The 23,264-nt window shown below is 48.6% G+C and overlaps 1 protein-coding gene and 1 pseudogene across 1 annotated transcript in view; one reads left to right on the top strand and one right to left on the bottom strand.

Moving 5' to 3' along the window:
• The window catches only part of NOL4L (nucleolar protein 4 like), a 126,432-nt gene that overhangs the window by 65,548 nt on the left and 37,620 nt on the right, over positions 1 to 23,264 (top strand). Inside the window, exon 4 of the mRNA XM_057529630.1 lies at positions 2,362 to 2,471. Within this exon, the coding sequence (XP_057385613.1) occupies positions 2,362 to 2,471 (110 nt within the window). The remainder of the gene's footprint in view (positions 1 to 2,361; positions 2,472 to 23,264) is intronic.
• LOC103014164 (60S ribosomal protein L23a-like) lies at positions 9,454 to 9,921 on the bottom strand (annotated as a pseudogene).

The raw sequence follows: 23,264 nt of genomic DNA, 5'->3' as shown, positions 1-23,264 counted from the left end.
GAAGCCCCATTTTAATAATTTTTAAGTGTACAACTCAGTGTTAGTTACAGTCACACCACTGGGCAATCATCACCGCTGTCTGTTTCCAAAACTTTTTCGTCATGCAGAACAGAAACTGCGGACACGTGAAGCAGTAACTTCCCATTCCCAGACACCCGTCCCTGGTAACCTCTCGTCTACTTTCTTTCTTTTTTTAAAATTAATTAATTAATTTTTGTGTGTGTTGTGTCTTCATTGCTGTGAACTGGCTTTCTCTAGTTGTGGCAAGCGGCGACTACTCTTTGTTGCAGTGCACGGGCTTCTCATTGCGGTGGCTTCTCTTGTTGTGGAGCACAGGCTCTAGGCGCGCAGGCTTCAGTATTTGTGGCACGCAGGCTCAGTAGTTGTGGCTCGCGGGCTCTAGAGCACAGGCTCAGTAGTTGTGGCACAGGCTTAGTTGCTCCGCGGCTTGTGGGATCTTCCCGGACCAGGGATCGAACCTGTGTCCCCTGCGTTGGCAGGCGGATTCTCAACCACTGCGCCGCCAGGGAAGCCCTCTTCTACTTTCTGTCTCTGTGAATGTGCCTGTTCTAGATGTTCCATCCACGTGGAATCACACGGTATTTGTCCTGTGGCGTCTGGCTTCTCTCCCTCAGCAGAGCGTTTTCAAGGTTGCAGGGGCCTGTCTGGCCTGGGCTCTGGCTCTGGAGCGGCAGATTCTGCAGATCCCTGCCTCTCTCCACCTCGGCCCTCTCACCCGCTCCTGTCCAGCACATCTCCTGGGCGCGGTGCTTGTGGTGACGTGCAGGCTTTGGCCCATCCGGAAGTCGTCCCCACTTCTCGCACCACTCAAACCCCAGCCCATGAACAGAACTAGGCACCAGAGGGGACATGGGTCAAAGGCCTGGCACTCCTGGAGGCAGGGGGAAGAGGCAGCCAGAGAACAGGTAACCACGACTATTCCCAGGACAGAGGGTGAAGCCGGGTCAAGCGACTAAATGACAAAATGAGGCCCTGCTTCGTGTGACGGGTCCCAGCAGGTGACTCCAGGGTTTCCGAGCTTGGTCACAGCAGGAGACATCTGAAGGGGAAGCTGGACTGGAGAGAGACGCGATGGGCTCCCTTCGAATCATGCTTCTCGTCTTCTTGACTTATTCCTGTGCCATCGCAGTCTCTCCTAAATGACACCCACAGTGGCACCCAAGATGCAGAACACAATGGCTGGGCAGTGTCCACTGCAGGAGCCTTTGCAGAAGGCAGCATGGCCAGACATTTCAAGAGTTTCTGAGTATTCCTACCCTTTGACCCACGAATTCCACGTCTTGGAGTCTGGTCTAAAAAGGAAACGATCATAAATACAGACCAATATTCCTGCACAAGGATGTTCCCTGCAGTGTTTATAGTAACCCCCAATAGCAAACAACCTAAGTAATCAATCGTAAGGGAATGACTTAAGGAAAATATGATAAAATAGTACAGGGCTATAAAAATTATATTTGCAAAGCAAAACGAGATTTTTGATGGTGGGGGAAATGCCTATGAGAAAAAGTTAAGCAAAAAAAAAAAATTTTAAGCAGACTGTAATTCTCTGTATGCATTGTGATATCAAGTATGTAAAAAAGAGAAATCACAGGGAAAAAAATAAACAGAAGCATATGCCAAGCTTCCTGGTGCAATTATGGTTTTTCAAATTTTTCTTTACATCTTTCCACACTTTGCAAATGCTCTACAAAAGGGATATGCGTTACTTTGATGTTCAGGACAAGAAAGCAACAAATGGGAGGAACAATGCTCCTCTCTGTGTGATGAAAGAGGAACTAGAATTTGGACATACTGGAGGCCTGGCCCAGACCTGCGAGCGCTGTGGTCCCTGACGGTGCTTTGGGGGGGGATACCGTGGGGGTTGGGGTCAGGGTGGGACAGTGTGGCACGTGAGCTGGCTTAGGCCGGCGTTGGAAACTTAAATGACTTCAGGGGCCTGGCAGGCATCATCGTTGAGTGAAAGCGTGCAGTGCAATAGGGAGGGGTGGGGACTGTGGCAAAACGGAGCCCTCACACCCTGTCTAAAAGGAGCGGCTGCTGCTCAGCTGCAGTGGGTGTCTCCCACGTGGGAGTGAGGGCCCTGTGCAGCCAGACCTTCCATTTCTCAAAGGAGTCAGAAATCCCTGGTTTTCAAAGGTGAACTCTCTCACTAAACACTGGCACTTTTGCGTCATGCAGTCCACGTCCACGGGCCAGGCACGGTGGGCGAGCCCCCAGTCAGCGACCTCCGGCCTCCCTTCCCTCCTCCTCAGTCCCTGTGTTGGGCCCCCACATGGGTACCAGGCTGCTGGTGGCCCACAGCACAGGCTGAAAGGGGCTTCCTTTTCTTCTTTCCACCAGAAAACGAGCCTCCCTCTCCTCTGGTCTCCGGGATTATCGATTACAACATGCCCCTCACCTCTACGTACCTGAAGCAGATGAAGTTGCGCGTGATGAATTCCCAGGAGCAGGTAAGGCGTCTGCCCCCCTCACCCCACCTGGAGGCGCCCTGACTTGCCTGGATGTGGTTGATCCTTTCCGAGACAGCCTGTGTAAACACACTGGAAATCAAAGAGGCCCTTATCTGGTTATCTGGGCCGTGCAGTCCAGGCTGAGAGGGGAGGGAAGGAATGTGTTCTTAGTTAGAGGGTCTGCCGGGCAGGGCTGGCAGACAGCCCTGCCGGGTCTTCAGTGAAACTTTCCTTCAGGGCAGGGGCGAGGGAGGAGGTGGGTAAGAGCTGCCCACCTTGGTTCTTGGGTTGTTCTCTCTCTGCTCTGCCTTTTGTCGGCTACATCACTCGGCTCCTTTCCCCCGAGAGAGGGGGGCCCTTGCTGCCTGCCTGTGGCCTCTGTCACCCTTGGGGCCCAGACAGGCCAGGAAGATGGGCCTTGGAGGGTGGCCTGGGTGAGATAAGACCCTGGGCTCCCCCTCCCCAGCTGTCCAAGACTCCCCAGCTGTGGATTGCCCAGGGCTGTCAGGCACCATGGAAACAGGTTATGAAAAGAAAACCCCTCCTGCCTGCCTCTCTACACAGCCCACCTTCTATCCCTTTGCAAGGCAAGTAGCCTGACTGTCTTTCAGAGAAGGACTAGGTGAGTGCCACCCCCTCCCTCCACCACTGCCCGAAAAACTAGAGTAATAATGTCTTAACCTCTCGCTTCAAGCTTTTTCATCTGTTGTGACATATGAACCTACTGTATCTTTGAGGCCTGCCTAGGGGAATGGGTTCTTTCTCCTCCGTTGAAAGTCTGACTTCCAGCCCTGGGTGCATTCCGTCCTGGGTACGCTGGTCTCCTTGACAACCTGAGCATGTGTCCGCCCAGGGGGTGATGGCTCCGCAGTCAGCTCCAAGGTGATGTTACAGGACGTGCTCAGGTGGCATCTGGGGCTGTGGCACCCAGTTTGAGGATCTGAGCTGGTTGGCTTGAGTTCTGCACTCCCCTGAGGAGGAGGCATGGTGTGCCCTCCCATCCTTACAGCCTCCAAAGGTCAAATGAAGTAAGCTTGGCTCTGGGTAGTAGAGCTGTCTGCATTTTTTGCGTCTTTTCATCTGAGATGGTCTATTCTGTGATGGTTGCATCCCTAAGAAACCCATGTACTCAAAAACAATGTCTGTGGGGAAAATGGTGTTGGCTTTGCAACTCACAATGGCAAAGTTGTTTTTGTGCAGGAATGCCAGTTATAAGGGTGTTGCTTTTGTTAATAGTTATAAAATCTAAACACCGCCACGCAGGGTGACAAGCAGAGGCACTCGAACAGCCAACCAGCCGGGAGTACAGCCCCGTGGCTCTTTCTTTTCTACAAAATGGCGCTCCATCCAGCTCACCACCAGAACCAGTAGTGGTCAGTGTAGCCCACTCTGTGATCCCTCATTAATGGATTCCGTTATGTTTCATTTGGTATACAAATTCCTACTGTCTGCGGGGCATTAAGACTGTAGGTTAGGGACATTAGCAAGGATTCAGTCATTCAACAAATATTTATGAAGCCCCACTCCGTGAGCCAGGCTCTGGGGATGAGCAAAGACAGCACCATTCCTAGCTCTCCTTATGATCTAGGAGGGAGACAGACACTAATGAAAAAATTACGCACAAATGGTAATAAGCCATCACGGGGCAGCTGTGACAAGTGCCAGGCAGGAGACTCATGGTGCCATGAGTACTCAGATGGACACGGTGCGGGGACTGAGGCAGGGGTCAGGAAGGTTTGCCTCAGAAGGGGGTGCTTGAACTGAGACCAAGATCTGAAGGGAAGAGAGCTCCAGGCTGAGGAAACAGCTTGTGCAAAGGCCCTGTGGCTCGAGGGAGGACAGCTCCAGTGAGAATTTGTGAGGCTGGTGTGGCTGGTGCGGAGAGTGTGAGGAGTTCTGTAGCTAAAGTAAAGTGGGAGAAGCACAGTGTTGGGCATATAAGCGCTTGATGCGCATCTGTGAATGAACGGAAATTCATGTAACGAGATGGATAAGTTGCCCTGGTGAGGTTCAGGCTACTCCCAAAGGGAGGGGGAATTGTGGGAGGTGTTTGTCCCCAGGATGCTGCGGCTGGGGCTGAGGCTGAGATTGGGGTGGCCTCAGTGGACAGTGGAGTTGACTGTGTCTTCCTTGCCTCCGTTTCTGGTTTCCCAGGTGGGGATCGTCTGAACATTCCCGCGGTAGGGAATAAAGGCGCAGACCCTCCTTGCACACACCTGGCAGGAGAAGCGGCACCCCACCTCGTGCCTGGGGCCCTTCAGCTGTCAGTCTCCCACACTCCACGCACTGCAGTGAGCGCTCAAGGCCTCAGCCTCTCAGCCAGCACCGTTAGCCCGGTTCTATAGCCAGGCACGTGGCAAACAAGAAGTCGCATTGCTCACTAGTTCATTTATCTGCAGCAGCAAGGAAGGGCCAAGGACCCAGATGTCTTTGATTCTTCAGTTTGAGTTGGAACTGAAAATACATATACTTGAATTGGTAGCTTCTTTCCTGCAGTGAAGTCAGAGCAGGACTGGGTGAATGGCTCACTATCCCAGCACAGCCACAGGACTACCTCTGCTGCGGTCAAACCCCATGTCCCAAGACAAGGCTCTGAAAGTAGTTTCATTCCCTGCAGCATCCCTGCGACCCCGAAAGGCCTGCCGACAGAAGACACCTGTAGTGTCTACAAATCACTCATGCAGGCTACACGGAAAACAAACCCAAATCTAAAGTTATGGGAGCTGGGATAAATGATATTTTATTAATGCTGAGCAAAGCTCTACATCTAAAAACTCTGGGTGAGAAAAATCCAAGAATTCATTTTTTTCCAGCATTAGATATCCAGGAGACACTATAATAGTGAGGCAAGTAGAACATGTTCCCCTCACTTGGCTTTGAGCAGACAACAAACAGGTGGTGGAGTGTGCTTGTGAACTGGACAGAATCGTGTTACCTTTTGTCCAGTTGTGTTGGATTAATGTGCTGAGAAATGGGTCTTTCTCCACAGAGGACATTAGGTAATACGAAAATCTAATAATAATGTTCACACGAACAAAAAAGATTCTTGACGTCTGATCCAGTGCAGCAAATATTTATGGTGTCCTCAACATGCAAGACATTTAGGGGTCAGACTCCACCCTCCCAGGGGCTCCATCCTAAGACACAAGACCCCCCAGGAGCTGTCATTGCGGTGGCCACATTGAGCTGAAAATAGGTGAGGGTAGCCTGATAAAACTGGTTTTTTTCCCCCTTACTTGGGAAAACAGTCATAAAGATATAAAACTGAAATCACATTTAGTTGTACTGATGATTAATACATTTTCTTGTAGGAGGGAGGGTGTGAAGATTTCATGAGATGTGGACTGTCTCGGAGAATGTTCCAAAGCATTCTCTGATAAGATGGGGTCCTAGGGAGGGGTGCAGGCCGAGCTCATAGGGCCAGAGGCGGCCAGCAAGTACACCCCCAGCCGCCGATGTTTCAAATCCCCTCTCGGGGCCGTGTGCAAGATGCACCAAGAGGAATGTTTGGGTCTCATCTTCACGCAGCCACTGATTTGTTTTCTGTCTCATTTTATTTTCTTTCATACTTTTTTTTTAGTTACACAAATACACATGGCCTCAGTTGCCAAAAAGCAAAAGCATGGTGACAAAAATCACCATCATCTCACCACACAGATCACTGTGCATATTTTGGTGTCCACCCTTCCAGACTATTGAATGGAAAAGGGAATTATCCTGTATGCACCATTTTGCAACCTGCTTTGCTTTTCTGATGCTGATTTTCCATCCTATTCAGTCTCCTTACCCTCCTGATGTTTCCACCTACCAGATAAGCTGGTTGTATAATTTCCTGTCATTCACTCCTTTCTCACCCATACCTACACATCCACCCATCCACCCATCCACCCATCCACCCATCCATCCATCCATCCATCCATCCTGCACTTGAACTGGCATGGTTCCAGGCGCTGAGGAGACTGGTGAATAGAGTCTCTGCCCTGCCGGCTCTCAGAGTTCAGTGAGAGAGACAAGGAAAACCGAAATCAACGCTGTGGGGTCTGTAGGAAGAGCTTAGAGGAGGAACAGAGGAGGGACGGGGAGTGAGCAGGGTGGATGCTGTTTCAGCACTTTACACACTTCACCCCTCGCCCTCACAGCTCAGCAGGGTCACATTGTCATCCTTGCCTTACAGGTTCCGTAGCTGAGGCTCAGAAAGGTTCCATACTTGCTCAAGGTCACACAGCCACTAACATGAGCTGAAACTCAGACCTCTTCCACCCAAACCTGTGCACTTGCCACGGCCGCAAGCCCTACTTCTCCCTGTACTTCCTGGATGAGGGTGTGCTCTTTAGAATGGGAGGCGGTGTGCCACCTGGGTACTGAGTGTCAGATCGCCGGCACGGCTAGTGGAGAGAAAATGTCCTTGGCAGAGACGCTGGCAGAGCAGGCAGAGAGCTTTGTTTGGCTTGGGAACCGGGAGCCGCCTTAAATATACAATGCTTAAGGAAATACGGGAGGAGGGATTTGGTAGGGGGCTGGGGCGGGGTAGAGGTCGCCCTCTACCTCGTGAATGCTCAGTTACCTGCAGGGGTGCGTGTATAAGTTGATATCCACGTTACGGGTGATGGGATCCTGATCTTTCCTGAGATCGCAGTGTTTGAACCAAGACCCCGTTGTTGTAGAAATCAGATCCAGATCCGAAGGAGGAAGACAAATCATCTGTGTTCCTTCCCTGACACATACTTGCATTTTATAGTAGCGGAGGCTGAGACCCGGGGCGGCTCAGCAACTTTCCCAGGGCAACCCCTGGCTCAGGCTTTTTTGGTGCCCACCGCCCCTCCAACCCCTTGCTCTTTCCAGGGCGGGAGGGCTGTCAGCACCTTCCTTCGCCTCCCGCCTCCAGCGTCTCCAGTTCTTGGAGCAGCACTAATGTCCCGCTAATGGTTTTAATGGTTCTCCCAGCAGCGTGTGAAGTGGTGCGCTGCTCCATTGTTTAAACCCACGTGATGGAGGCTCTTACTTGACTCCTTAACGTCTGCCTCCCTCTCCTCTGCAGCTCTCGCCTGGCCCTGAGTTTTCCTTGGATCCTGGAGGTTGGGGGAGGAGGGCAGGCTTCCCCCCTCCCCCACACACAAGTGGGGCCTGCAGGGTAGCCCCTGCCCAGAGCCCCGGAGGGGGGTGGTCTGCAAAGTATTGGCCCTCCTGCTCCTTTCAGCAGGCCAGTGTGGAGCAGTACTGTTCTCAGCCGAGACTCCAGCCCACCCACCAAAGACCCTGGAGTCCGGCTGACGGTACCAGTTCTGGCGCCTGCCAGCTGTGTGACTCTGGGCAAACCATTTCACCCCTCCATGCTCCTTTTTCCTCACGTTCCTTGACAATAATAACAATACAGCTACCTCACTGAGTTATTCCAAGAGTTAAATGACACAAAGCAGGCATAGTGCTTAGCTCCGTGCTGGACACCTCAGAAGCGCAGAGGAAATCTCAGTGACCTCTGCTACCGTTGATGGTAATGTTATTATGCAGCCTCAGTTTAATAGACACAGTGAATGACCTTGTCCGAGAGACCAGAGCCACAAAGATGAGTAAGACAGCGTAGCTGGTCTCAAGGAGCTCTTCTTAGTAGAGGGGACAAGACAACAGCCAGGGAACTGTAATCCAGGACAAGAAAGCAGAAATAAGAAGGGACCAGGAACCTGCCAGGCGGTTCAGGGGACACTCGCTTATTTTAAAATGAGATTTAGACCAGCAAAGAGGGCCCAGGTGAGGGAAACTGAGGGGTAACGGCTCTAGGAGGACCTGGGCTGGGGAAGAACAGAGCCAGTTTGGGAAAAGGAGGAGAAGGAAGAAGAGGAGGCGGAGGGGACTCAGAGCATTCACCTCTTGCAAGCAAGGCCACGAGAGAGCCCTTTCCTCAGTCAGCACTCGGGAGCCAGGCAAGGATCTGGGGCAGGAAATGAGCACATTCCAAGTGTGAAACTTTCTCAGGCTTGCATCTTCCTTAGGGGAGAAGGAAACAAGTCCACTCTGAAAAGCTCTCCACATACACTTTTTTCTTAATTATGGTAAAAATATATGTAAAATTTGCCATTTTAATCATTTTTAAGTGTACAGTTCAGTGGCATTAAGTACATTCACAATGTTGTGCAATCATTACCACTATTTCCAAAAGTTTTTCATCACCCCAAACAGAAACTTTGTAACCATTAAGCAATAATTCCCCATTCCCCCCACATCCAGCCCCTGGTAACCACTGTTTTACTTTCTGTCTCTATAAATTTGACCATCTAGGTACCTCATATAAGTGGAATCACGTATTTGTCCTTCTGTGTCTGGCTTATTTCACTTACCATGTTTCCAAGGTTCATCCATGTTGTAACATGTGTCAAAACTGCATTCCTTTTTATGGCTGGATAATATTCCATTGTATGAATAGACCACATTTTTTTATCCATGCATCTGTTGATGGACATTTGGGTTGTTTCCACTTTTTGGCTAGCCACATTCACTTTTTAATATTTTAGACCAGGTTATGGGATAGGGAGGGATTAAAACAGGGATCTGCTCCTTCTCTGAGTCCTTACCCCTCTTTGTGGCTTGCTTTTCTCATGGACATTCTCAACCTCCTTCCTGCTCAAAAGGGCCCCCCAAAATGGGCAGACCTAAAGAGGAAACACAGTTGATGGGTTACAGTGAGAGCCTGTCACTTACGTAAACAGTGCCTGACTCACAGGACTTTCACCTGTGGAGAACCTGTGAGTACTGACTCTGACACCCAGATTTAAGAGCTTGATAGCAATGGTAGTCTCCTCCTTCCCCTTCCTCAGGCCGCCCTGAAGCCCAGGCAAGGTGTGAGCTCAGGGGAGAAATAGCAGAATGGAACTTTGCCATGTCCAAGGATTTAATGGTCTCTTAAGGAAGCAGCAGTTCTGATGTGTGGTTTTTTTTTTTTTTAAATACTGAAAACTTTTATATTTAGAATTAGCCAGCTGGACTCAGTTTAGATGATCCCAATTTTGTTGGCAACATCCAAAGCATCATAGTCAGGGGCCAGTTGAACACAGGGCTTCTTCTCTCCATCAGGCCTGATCAGGGTGTTGACCTTGGCCACACCAGTGTCATAGAGCTTCTTCACAGCCTGTTTAATCTGGTGCTTATTGGCCTTGACATCCACAATGAACACAAGTGTGTTTTTGTCCTCTATCTTCTTCATAGCTGACTTGGTGGTGAGGGGAAACTTGATGATGGCATAGTGGTCAAGCTTGTTTCTCTTAAGGGCGCTCTTCTGAGGATATTTGGGCTGCCTCCTGAGCCGCAGTATCTTGGGCCATCAGAAGGTGGGTGACATCCAGATCTTTTTTCTGTGGCTGTGGACAACTTTCAACACTGCTTTCTTGGCCTTCAAAGCCTTTCCCTTGGCTTCGGCTTTGGGAGGGGCAGGGGCTTCCTTCTTTGCCTTCAGTGCCATCATTGTGAAAAAGCCAATGTGTTCTTGAAAATTAAACAGTAATCTTCATGGAATAGAAATAGAATGTAGAACTTCTAAATGACTAGAGAAAAATAAAAGAACCAAAGAAAACTTGATCAGTCCAGCAAGAGTATTTAAATGAGGGAATAAAAGAAGAAGCAACCAAAAAGAGATATAATAAGTGGAAAAGATAGGTAAACTAACAGGAACAAGATAAAACACCAGTAAATCACAATAAATGTAAATGGGTTAAATTCCACTACAAAGAGTCAAAAAGGCTCAGATGAGGTTTTTTAGTGATAAAATCCATTTGGTATTTATAAAAGACTTTTCAAATGACACAAAAAGGAAGATTAAAACATAAGAAAGAGAGGGCAGTGCTATTAGTGTCAAACAAGTTCAAGGCAAACATGTTCAAGGCAAAAAAAGCATTAAATAGGGCAACGTGAGATATTTTATGTTGATCAAAAGCACAGTTTCCCAGTAAGATTTCAGAGCCTCTTGACTTTGGAGGTCTGCCCTTGGGGAGGTTGAGGGCTCTTGACCTCAGTGGTCTGCCCTGAGGGGAGGTCAAGGAGGGCAGTAGGTCTTATGGACATAAAGAGTAACTTGGGCTTCACTGTGAGAGGCAGCATCTTTCTTTCTTCCCTCCCTCCCTCCCTCCCTTCCTTCCTTCCTTCCTTCCTCCTTCCTTTCCTTCTTTCTTTCTTTCTTTCTTTCCCAAACGCTCATGTTTTATCCCTTTTTCTTGTGAGGATCTTTTATAATCCCAGCATGTAAGCAAAACGTGAACATACTCTGGACCTTTACTGGTCCCTGGACGTATCAGGAGTAGGATGGGCAAAGGGTGGAGGCAGCACCTTTCTTTCACATCCCTCAGCATCTACCCATCATCAGTCTCTTCACCTTTGCAATTTTTGCTACTGTCTTGCTATAGCTACTTCTCTAAACCAGTATTTGTACTTTGAGCATCAGTGTTTGCTCTCTGGAAACGTACATGGATCAATATGAGGGGCGGACCCCGTGGAACTTGTGAGAATGTGTGGTCTGCTGCCTTAACTGCCTGAATTTTAGTCCCTCTCCTCCTCTCCCCACTGGGCTCACCCACTGAGGTATGCTGGGGCCACTTTCTCAGTTCCCAGCCTCCTTCCCTTCTTCCCAACTCCAGGCCTTCCTGGTCCACTGCTGGCTTCCTTCTCATGTTCCATTTCTTGCCTCCCTCCACTCAGACACCCCCCACAGGCCTCTGGGATCAGCCCGCCTTATGTAGCTGAGTGAAGGGGGCCCGGCTTGCCTCCATGAGAGCCCAAGAAAGGCCTGAAATGCCACTGGCCCCATTATCAAGATCTGAGAAGCTGTAGCACAAACCTTTTCCCATTGCAGTAAATCCCTGGCACTGTAGAAGGTTTGTACTGTGGTAAGAAAAACAAAAAGCCACTGAAATACTGACCTTGACCAAGGCTGCTGTTTGGATTTCTCCAGGCAAAGAATGATCCTTGGCACATTTCTGCTGTGAGAAGATGTGCAGTTGAGGTAGCTGATCTCAGGTCCTGCCTTGTGCCCCTCAGGCCCTCCCGCATCACCCCAGGGCAGCTAACCCTCAGAAACAGCTTTTCAAGTGTTCATCTTTTTTGTTTATTTGTATTCATTTTTATTTTTATCAATAAAAAATACATATCTTAAAAATCATATAGAAAAACAGCAGATCCTGTCCCAGCCTCCCCACTTCAATTTCTACCCTTCAGAGACAGCCTCCTTTCTTTCTTATCTTTTAGCTGTCTCTTCTGGTATTTATCTCCTATTTCTAAATAACATGTGCTTATGCTGCTAGTTCTTGATTTTTCAGTTTGGGCTATTTTGGTTATTGTTGTTTAATTTCCTGCTGGAGGAGATAAGTATGTACACTATTACACCCTCTCATAAACACATGCATTATTTCTCCTTCTTCAGTCCCTCAGTATTATTTATACCTCCCTATTTAGGTAATTTATTATATTTCTATTATTATGGCTGTATAGGTTATTCATAGCTGAGCCAATTAGCACACTGTGATTACGTTTTCTTTCTTTTGATTCCCCAGAGTTAGCCATTGCCTCTTTTTTTCCAGCCTTAGCCCTCTATCTTTTGAGCTTGCTTATGGTGTGTGTGTGTCATTTTTATTTTTATGTACTCAATTTATCAGTTTTTTTCTTTAATAGCTTCTGCATTTGAGTCTTAAAAAAAACCTAACTCCACTCTGCCTCCGTGTTCTCTTTTAGTATTTTCATTTTTTTAGAACAGTTTTAGATTTAGAGAAAAATTGAGAAGCTAGTGCAGAAATCCCACATTATCCCCCGACACACACAGTTTCCCCTATTATTAATATCTCATTAGTATGATACACTTGTTACAATTAATGAACCAATACTGATACATTATTAACTAAAGTTTATATGTTATTTAGATTTCTTAGTTTTTACCTAATGTCCTTTTTCTGTTCCACAGTCCTATCTGGGATACACTATTACATTTACTTGTCACATTTCCTTAGGCTCCTCTTGGCTGTGATAGTTTCTCAGCCTTTTCTTGGTTTCGATGACCTTGACAGTTTTAAAGCATACTGTCAAGTATTTTGTAGAATTTTGGAATTTGTCTGATGTTTTTCTCAATATAAAACTGGGGTTTTGGGTTATTAGGAGGAAGACCACAGACACAGAGTGCCATTTAAAAAAAAAAATTATTGAAGTATAGTTGGTTTACAATGTTGTGTTTAATTTCAGCAAAGAGACTCAGTTATACATATACACACACACACACCCGCACACATATATATATATTCTTTTCATATTCTTTTCCATTATGGTTTGTCACAGGATATTGAATATAGTTCCCTGTGCTATACAGTAGGACCTTGTTGTTTATCTATCCTGTATATAATAGTTTGCCTCTGCCAATCCCAAACTCAGAGTGCCATTTTTACCACATCATATCAAGTATACCTGCTGTCACCATGACTCATGACCGTTGATGTTGCCTTGGCCACACCGGCTGACATAATGTTTGTCAGGTGTCATCACTGTAAAGTTATTCTTTTACCTCCCTCCGTACTGTACACTTCGGAAGGAAGTCACCACGTGCAGCCCACACCTCAGGAGTGGGGTTTATAATTTCCCTCCTTGAGGGTAAAGTGTCTACATACATTATTTGGAATTCTTTTGCATGGGAGGTTTGTCTCTCCTTCCTCATTTATAAATCTATTCAATCATTTACTTATATGGCTATTTATTCTATACTTGGGGTTATAACTCATTACTGTTGTATCTATTTTGATGCTTAAACTGTTCCAGCTTTGGCCACTGGGAGCTCTTTCAGTTGGCTCCTGTGCTCTTTTGACATACTCCCATTGATGTTTTTTGTTGGTTTGTTTTTTGAAGGATTTTATTTTGTTTTAGTGTTTCTTTACTTTCTGGTACTACAAGATGCTCCAGGCTCATCTTGTATATATTCTACCCCAATCCTAGAATCAGCCATATCTTCCTTATATTATAGAATCATATTAAAAACCAAGATCTGGGCAATAAGTGTACTTACTGCTACTGGGGTGTCCTTTCTTTTAGACCCTCTCAGCTAACAGAGCCAAAAAATATACGTGTTTTCATTTTTCATATTTGATCTTTGATCCATTTGGAGCTCATCCTAGTATATTCTGAGATACAGGTCCTGCTTTACCCTTTTGTGTCAACATCATTTATTAAGGAATCTATTTTCTTCCCACTGATTGGAGATGCCACCTTTATAATTTACTAAATTTCCATCTGAAACAGAATGCACTTCTATTCAGTCCATCGGTTTCTTTGTCTGTTCATGTACCAGCTCCACACTGTTTTAAGTGTTGAGACTAATATGTCTTAATATCTAATACATCTAATTAATATATCTTACTACGTAGCAGGAATGGTTCCCCTCCTTGTTGTCCTTATTTTTTAAAGTTTCCTTGGCTTGAAAAAAAGAAGTATTTGGAAAAAAAAAAGTTTAATGCCTTAAAAAATTTCGTACGCCGTTCTTGGTGAGGGAAAGATACTGAGGCACCGTTGATCCATCCACATAAACATGAGGCTGAAACACTTCGACTGCAGGCCTCTCTGTTCACCCAGCAGACCGGGTGGGCTGTGAACCAGGATCATCACAGCTCCGTGCTGGAATCTGGGGGCTCTAAATATTGACAGCCCAGCGTTCCCATCCTCCTAAAGATGGTGACAGGCAAAATAGGGCATCGCTAAAACTTGAGAGGGAAAGTTTTCTGGGAAACCTCTTTTTTGAGAGGACAGAAAGGGAAGTGAAAAACCCATTGTCAAACACCTTTGTTACAGGGCATTGTTTTAGTGATCAATATATTTCACTGACAATCCTCGGGTGCTTTGAGGAAACTTGCTGCAGTTTCCAAATACTTGAAGAAAATGAGCATTACGGATGTTTCGCCAGGGCAGCCTGGGTTCAGAGACGTCCGCGTCTCTCTTCTTTCCTCCTGCTTCCCTGAAGCTGTGTGGGAAAGAAGCAGAAAACGACCAACATCCCGTCTCCAAAGCCAGTTGCCTGATGCAGTTAGTAGATACCCCGAACCTAAACAACGCATTGTCCCTGTCTGCTCCAAAAGTCTCAGTCCCCTTCCAGGCTACCAGATCCGCCCCCATGCTTGCAAGGATGCTGACGCAGCCTTTCAACTTCATTATCTGGGGGGAAAAAATGCATGCAGTGCCCATAATTTACTGGTGCAGGCAGGAGAGCTGCCTGGTGCCCGGAGCAGAATCCTGCATGCGGGGCTGGCCTGGAGATGCTTTATCTGTGTCAAGGGAAAAGGCGGGAGCAAGGTCAGGAGCCGCTACCTGGGCATCCGTCCATGGGAGCAGCTCTGTCTTCTCAGAGCTCTGACTGTGAACCGCCCCTCAGGGCACCCAGGTAGCTGACTCCCTGTTCTGTCTCTAAGGACCCAACAGGAAAGGAGGTGTCTCTCCCCAGCTGGGCCAGGAAGGAGCTGCTCAAAACATCCAGATGGTCACTGAACCAATGGCCGACCTTGTGACCCACCCCCCTCCAACTCTGGGTCCAGCCTGACCGAGACCCAGAGGGACCTTGTTGTCCCATGGCCACGTCCTGTTGTTGTTGTTGTTATTGCTGCTGTTGTTTTTAACAATGGAACTCCTGACCCCAGTTCTTGGATATCCCCCAGTTCAAGGGGGATACCTTGGGCAGGGCGCTTTCTCCAGCCCTCCCTGTTTTTTGTCACATTTTTTTGAGGGCGAAACCCCCGGTGGCTTTGTGGAGGCTTCTGCTTAGGGCATCGCAAGGCAGGCTGCTTGGCTCCGGGGGGGCCGAGCATTTATGGGTTGTGGCTTTTCCACAGCTTCTTGACCCCCCTGACCTTGCCAGCCTGATGGCTCCTTCTTCTCAGATGGGGCCCAGACAGGTCCCGGCCCCCAGCAAAGAGCTGCTCCGGGAGACCTGACCCCACTTGGTGGCTGGGTGGGCCAGGGCTTTGTAACCAGACCTGGAAAATGCAGGAGGGTTCAGACGCTTCAGCAGCTGATGTCTGGAGATCAATTAGAGATAATGGCTCTGGGTGGACTCGAAGAAGCACGGCCAGGGTTTTTCCTGGTTGTGATTGTGTTTACCTCATTAACGGGCCTTTTTCTTTCTCTTTTCTTTTTTTTCTTTTTGAGGGTGGCAGAGCAGTGTCACACTGTTTGCGCTGGCTGCCTTGTTTTACTCATAGGGCGACCAGGCATTGACCCACGGCGGGCTGGGAGCTCCCCAACCTCCACTCAGAGGAGGCAAAGGCCCACGCTTCTGCTCACAGCCCTCCAGACCCTTGCCCTCCCTGCAACCCCCTGTGTGGATAGTTTTTAAAAAATCTCCTCCTTCATTCATTCAACAATCATTTAAGTTCCTTCAACGTCCCAGACACTGTTCTGAGACAGACAGGGAGCCCACTCTCCGGGAGTTCACAGGCCACAGAGATGATAAACAAGACAAGACAGAAAAAAAGATATGCAAAAGTGAGATGTTCAGGGCAGAGAATTAAAATAGAGACCATTGAGAGACTGCGCCTCTGGGTGAGAAGGCCTCTCTGAAAAGATGGCATCCAAGCCGAGACCCAATTGATAGGAGGTGGCCCGCCCTATAGAGGAAAGGCTTTCCAGGTGGAGCAGACAGTGGGTGCAAAGGCCCTAGGTTGGGAACAGCAAGGGGGCTAGGACAGGGAAGTGGGGGGCAGATGTGCTTGGGAGAAGCCCGGGCAGCCTGCAGAGGACAGCGCTCTCTGGCCCACCTGTCGTGTGCATGTGGAACCTCAAGGCGCACCTTCCTCTTCCAGAGGAGGGCAGGGGCTTAACTGGAGGTGACAGCAAGTGGAGATGAGCGGCCAGGAGAGCCTATCGACTCAGACCCTAGGTGTGGCCCTACCCCGCACCAGCTGCCTAACTTTCACTTCTCCATGCTGCAGCTTTCCTGTTACTGGAACAGCAGGTTTGGGCCAGACTTCAGTGGTTTTCAAAATTTGCTTTTGGACAGAGGAAACTTCTTCAAGGAAACTCTTCTGGGGAGGAAGTTAGTATGTCAAGGGTCAGCAGGAGGCAGGCGTGTCACTGGGAAAGGGGCCCAGAGCTCTGCCCACCTGCCCTTCCTGCCCCCAGCCAGCCCACCTCCAGCCTTCAGCAGTAAATAACAGGGCCTGGATAGCCCTGAGCTTTGGGCTGGGGTGCTGCAGACAGGCGGGAGAGGGGCTCAGCCCAGCATGACCACAGGTAGCCCGGCCCCAGGCTGGCTGCTCCTCTCTCTCCTGCAGCTTCCTCCTCAGTAGATGTGAGTGCCAGAGCCTATGCCTTGCCAGCCCCATGGTTGCTGGGAGGCTTGGATGTTTGGAACAGTTCCAAGTGCCTCAAGAAAAAATAGGATAGAAACAGAAGATCCTCTTTACCTGGAACACTGCTGTGGCTCGGGAAGTGCCCGGGCACACCTGTGCAGAGCCTGGCACCTTCCCCTCTGCAGAGTCCCCCCCACCCTGCACCACAGTAGCCACAGCAGGTGCCCTGACACAGCCCCCCTCCTCAGTCTCTTTAAGGAGTTGACACTCTAGGGAAAAAGCCACATGGGTGTGGGGTCCTTACTGTCCAGTCCATCCATGAACAGGAGCCCTGTGGATCAGACAGGGATGCTTTTGACTACAGGTCCAAAAACCCAGCTGGCTCTATAACAAAACATGAAGATTTTTTACACCTGAAATAGGAAGAGTGGTGGCACAGCTGTTGGTGTTGATGTCAGCCATGTTGGGTTGGTGTCTCTATGATGTTATTGACCTTTTCCTCACACTTACAAGTTGGCTGCTATTGCTCCAGCCATCTTGTCCACATTCAGAGTGAGAGGAAGACGGGAAGGGGTGGCATAAGCTTAGTCCAGCAAAGCAAAAGCTTTCCCAGAGAGTTGCCAATAGACTTTTGTTAACATCTCATTGGCCAGGGCCACATGGCCACTTCCAGCTGCGGGGGTGCAGGTGGGGGGCGGGGGCTGGGAAAGAAAAAATTTCACTTCCCACCTTCTGTAGTTCAGACAAGGGAGAGAGAAATGTTGAGTCTAGCTATCAGGTAAGTTAGTCCACAGTAACTGCCATGGCCTGGGCACCATCAGCTGAACTTGACAATGCCTTTGGGTGTTAAGTTGCCAAAGGCTTGGGCAGGGGGAAGAATAGTAAGGGAGGGACTTCCCTGGAGGTCCAGTGGTTAAAAGTTCGCCTTCCAATGCAGGGGCTTCAGGTCCGGCCCCTGGTCAGGGAGCTCAGATCCTATATGCCTCACAACCAAAAAACCAAAATGTAAAACAGAAGCAATATTGTAACAAGTTCAATAAAGACTTTAAAAAATGGTCCACATCAAAAGAAAAAAAAAAATAGTAAGGGAAGGAAACAGAGGGGAAGCAGGGAGGAAGGGAAGAGAGGAGGGGGTGGCAGGGAGGGGAGCAGGAACCATCTTTTGAGGCCTTCTGTGTGCTGGGTCCCTTACAGACAACATGGGGCAACTGAGGCTCGGTGTCAGAGAGCTCAGGTAACTCACCCAAAGTGAGTGAGAGGTAGAGCCTTGTTCCCTCCCACATTAATGCTGCTATTTCCCAAGGGATGGGTGGGGAGGTGGGGGGGAGAAGGGAAAGGAGAAAGAAAGTGATGGTGAGGGTAGGGCCAGGCCAAGGCCCCCTGTACCAGCAGCTTCATGGGCATAGGCCTGGGTCTGCTTATCTCACCACCACAGTCCCTCACCTGGGTCAGGCCTTGGCACACAGTAGGGGCTCAATGTTTGTTGACTGATGTCTGTATCATTAATTACTTATCTTTCACATCATCATCATTAACAATAACTAGGGTTTGGGCAGGTGTTCTACGTCAGGCATCAGTCCAGCGCCCTGCAGGCATCCCTGCATTTAAGCGCATGGCAGCCTTCAGAAGCAAGCTCCTGTTATTGTGCCCCCATTTCAGAGATGAAAAAACTGAGGCTTGGAGAAGTTAAGTCTCCTGCCTGAGATCACACCGAGGAAGGGCCTGAATGTAAGCAAAACATGTCCCCTGCTCTACCCCCACCCTAGATGCTGACCGTCAAACACAGGACGCCAGCCACCAGCAAGGCCTCTGTGCAGCCTCTCTGGCCCCAAAGCCTTGGCTGCTACCCGTCCCCCCACACAACCCCCACCTGCAGCCTCCGTCACGGAGGGACCACCTGCCCCAGTTTCCCAGCGTCTCGCTCAGCTCGCAGAGGGGCCCCGCCTCTCCTCCAATCACCTGCTGAGGAGCAGCCAGAGGTGCCTCCCAGGAGACTCCCAGGCCCAGCCACCCTCAGGGGCTGCATGGAGAAGCTGGGGGTCCAGGCAGGATCTGACCACCTCGGAGCAGCCTCAGCCCATTCCCAGCTCCCAACCCCGGGGGAAACCTCTGCCCACCCAGCCCCAGCCTCGCTCTAGAGGGTTCCTCTCTCTGCTCTGCTGGAGGTCGGTGAAGCACAGTGCCCCACGGTCCGGCTCAGCAGTCCCACCTGGGCAGGGCCCACCATGCACTCTGGAGACCAGCGCACCCTGCTTCAAACCCCAGCACGGCCACTAGCTTTTAGCTCTGTGACGGTGAGCATGTCCCCTGGTCTGTGAGCTACTGGGGGACTCAATGTGTCATTTAATCTCCCTCCCACAGCCACTATCTTCGTGTGCAAAATGGCAGTTAATATCATCCTTGTTATTTGGCTGGTCAAATAAGGTAACATATCCTACCACCCAGCACAGGTGCCTGGTATTGTGTGGGTCGCCGTAATGGATTACACCAAGCTCTAAGCTGCTCAGCTATGGTAACTGGCCTCAGCTTTTTTTCCCTTTTTCATACTTTTATGGAAGTATAACACGCATACAGAAAAGAACACGTATCATTAAGTGGACAGCTCAGTAAATTTTTACAAACTGAATCCACCTCTTGTGACCAATTCTCACATCAAGAAACAGAACTTTGTCAGCACCACAAAGACCCTTTGAGCCCCACTCTGGTCACTAACCTTTGGCAAGGGTGACCACTCTCCTGACCTCTGATACCACAGATTGCTTCTGCCTGTTCTACTACGGCATGTGTGTGCTCTTTTGCCCACAAGCATGAGTTCGTGAGAGTCCTTGTGTTGGGGCCTGCACCACTAGTTTGTTCCTTTCCATTGCTGAGCAGTATTCCACAGTGTAGATGTACCACCATCATCCATTCTCCGCTGATGGACACTTGGTAGTTTCCAGGCCAGGGCTGCTGTGAATAGTGCTGCTATGACCATCCTGGCGTGTTCTTTGGGGACCATCTGTACTCGTTTTTGTTGTGTGCACACCCAGGAGCGGTAGTGCCAGGTTGCAGCTGGCCTTGGATTTTTGACTGAGCCTCTCCAAAGGTGCTAGGAAAGAAGGGAGAGAGGAGGTAGGTGCCCTCTCTGGGGAGCTGCAAAGTGTGGTCTACATTAAGGGGGGTGTGCTTAACTCAGAGCTCTGTTGCAGACATCAGGGCTGTGCTGGGCAGTGGGCAGGATGGGGTCCTGAGTGATGCAGTGGTAGGTCCCTGCTGTGTGCAGGATGCTGCCGGGGACTCTGCCACCTAAGAGCCTGTCCCAGCCCCTGAGAGTTCATGGTCCAGTTGGGGAGATGAGGTATAGCCCAGGAAATGGGAAGTACCACAAGTGCATTAAGTGATATAAGACTGACGGAGACCTGCCACCAGAGCCAGCTGGGTGGTCTGTGAGATTGACGCTCTGAGTTCAGAGGGGCCTAGATCTGGCAGGGGTGGAGGATATCTTTGTTAATGGCCCAGAGTATCTTTCTACCTAGTGAACGCCGATGCATTCTTCAATGCCCAACTTAAATGTCACCTCCTCAGTGGAGCCCTCCAGGATCCACTATGTCCTTCTCACATAACTAGGCACTTCCTTCCTAGCAGGTCCCACAACTGTCAAGTACAAACCAAATATATATACTGTGACTAAAAACTTTGTGGTCATTTGATTAATCTCTCTCTCTCCTGCTGGCCTGCAGGCTACAAGTGGGAAGACCTGTATCTGTGTTGTTCACTGTTGTGTCACCCATACTAATCATGGTGCCTGGCATGTGGTAGAGGGTCTATACATATTTGTGGAAAAAACGTGTGTCTGGAAGCATGCATGATCAAAGGCACACATGGGCAATTGAGGGACAGAAGATGTGAGTCTGAAGCAGAATTCACAGTTTGGAACAGAAGGCTGTAAGGCTAGCAGGGCTGTGGAAGCCCTTAAATACCAGGCCAGAGACCTCTAACTTGATTCTGCCAGCGACTGGGAGCCACTGAAGGTTTTGGAGTAGGAGAGATTAATTGATGACATTTTAAAGCAACACATTTCTGAAAAGGCAATTGATGAAATTGTAATTTTTACCTTTTGTCATGGTTGTTAGGAAAGTGTATTTCAACAAGTCAGACTCTTAGTGATACACACCATGGGAAATTTATCTGAATAGAGAAGGAGTGAGGAAACGGCATGGGACATTTTCTCCTAGATTTCAACAAAGGTGTCAAACCAACTACGAGGTTGCAGCCAGCTGGGCAAAAATCAGCTAATGTGAAGAATAAATGGATAAGCTGAGTTACTACCCAACCTGCAGATCAGCTATTTTGAATCCAGGCACGTGTGAAGCCCTGGAGCTTCTATCCCCGCTCCTCTTCCTACCGAGATGCCCTCTCCACTTGCCACCTGTCACATTCCTCCTGCCTTCTTTGGTTCAGAGTAGATGTCACCTCTTCCAGGAACCACCCCCCAACAGCCCCTCAGTCAGAAACGTGCCCCCCCCACCCCCCCGCCGTTTGCCATAATTGTGCTGCACCTAGAGCCTTCCCTGCTGTGGCAAGGGTTTGTCTTTATTATGCTGGGGGCAGGGACAGTTCATGGCAGGTAGAGGTGAGTGCTGGCCCTACCAGATATTAAAATATATTCCAGAGCTATGCTATCGGGACAGGAATTGACAGATCAATAGAATAGGCAATTCCAAAAATAAGGGGAAATTAGTATACTATAAAGATGGCACTTCCAATCAGTGGATAAAGATGAGTCATTTAAAAGATGGTATTGGGGGCTTCCCTGGTGGCGCAGTGGTTAAGAATCCACCTGCCAATGCAGGGGACACGGGTTCGAGCCTTGGTCCGGGAAGATCCCACGTGCCGCGGAGCAACTAAGCCCGTGTGCCACAACTACTGAGCCTGCGCCCTAGAGCCCTCAAGCCACAACTGCTGAGTCTGCGTGCCACAACTACTGAAGCCCGCACACCTAGAGCCCATGCTCCACAACAAGAGAAGCCACCGCAATGAGAAGCCCGCACACCATAATGAAGAGCAGCCCCCGTGAGTAGCAACGAAGACCCAACGCGGCCAAGAAAAAAAAAAAAAGATGGTATTGGGACAACTAGGATAGCCATTAAAAAACAAAATAAGCTAGATCTTCACCTCACTTCTTATATGGAGAGAAATTACAGATAGAATAAAGATTTAACTCTAATGAAGCTATAAATGCTCTAGAAGAAAATATGGGTGAATTACATTTATAATTTTAGAGTGGAAAAAGAAAAACCTTTGTTTTGATGTGAAATCCTAAAGCCCTAAAGGAAAAAAAAAAACTGAGACAATATTAAAAAAAAAAAAGTAAAATTTTCATATGGCAAAAAATCCCATCATAAATAAAAAGACAACAAAAGGAAAACATGTTTGCAAAATATATGACAAAAGATTAATTTCCTTCGTTTCTAAACAGTTCTTACAGAAAAAAAAAACAAACCACCAACTCAAGTAAAGGGCAAAGAATATGAATAGATTGTTTAAAAAAAAGAAAAGAATTACAAGTGACCAATAAACACATGATACACATAAATATGGGCTCACATTCCCAAATGAAGAGGGCAGAGAGAGACACCATTTTTCACTTCTCAGATTGACAAAGATAAAAGAGGTTGCTAATACTAAGCGCTGACAAGTGTGTAGTGAAATGAGAACTGCCAGATGCTGCTGGCTGCTGAGGAAACTGGTACAGCGTTTGTGGAGAGGGTTCTGACCAGCACTGTGAAAATGTAGACTCCTGATGATGACGATAAAAGCTACCATTTACCGAGTACTCCCTCTGGGGAACAGAGCAAGCTGTATTTTATGACCTAACCTCAGAAGTCATAGACCCTCATTTCCACAGCCCTATCCATTGTGCCAGGGGACCAAGGGTGTGATACCAGGAGGGGGGAGGATCATCGGGAGAGCTGGGAGGCCAGATACCACAGTTTCTAATGTCAAAGGGGAAATTTTGGTGTCAAATACATTAAACATACTATCTTATTATCTGCTTTGTAGATGAGGAAACTGGTGCCCAAGGACACTTGTTTGGTGTCAGAGCCAGAATTGGAACCAGTCCCATTTGACTAGACTCTTTCTATTCCACCTCCTCAATGGTCTCCCGGATGCCACTCCTGCTTCCTTATAATCTCATCTCCTCTGATCTAAAAACATAATTTAGATGGCATGATTTCCTTGCTCTTAGAATAAAATCCACACACCTCATGGTGGTGTCCAAGGCTCTGAGTGCTTGGCCCTGCATGCCCTCTCACCCTTACCTCCTCCCACCCTCCCCCATGCTCTAAATACACTGGTAGCTTTCAAGTCCTCAAACATGCCAAGTCCCTTCTCACCTCAGGGCCTTTGCACCAGCTGTTTCCTCTGCCTGCAAGACTGTGCCCCCAAGTCTTCACCCAGCTGTCAGCTTCCAGCATCCTGGGGTCAGAGCACACGTGGGCTTACTCCTGAGAGGGCCCTTCCC

The sequence above is a fragment of the Balaenoptera acutorostrata genome, chromosome 15 (genome assembly GCF_949987535.1).
Source record: "Balaenoptera acutorostrata chromosome 15, mBalAcu1.1, whole genome shotgun sequence".
Classification (NCBI taxonomy): Eukaryota; Metazoa; Chordata; class Mammalia; order Artiodactyla; family Balaenopteridae; genus Balaenoptera; species Balaenoptera acutorostrata.
This window is presented reverse-complemented; position numbering and strand designations above follow the sequence as displayed.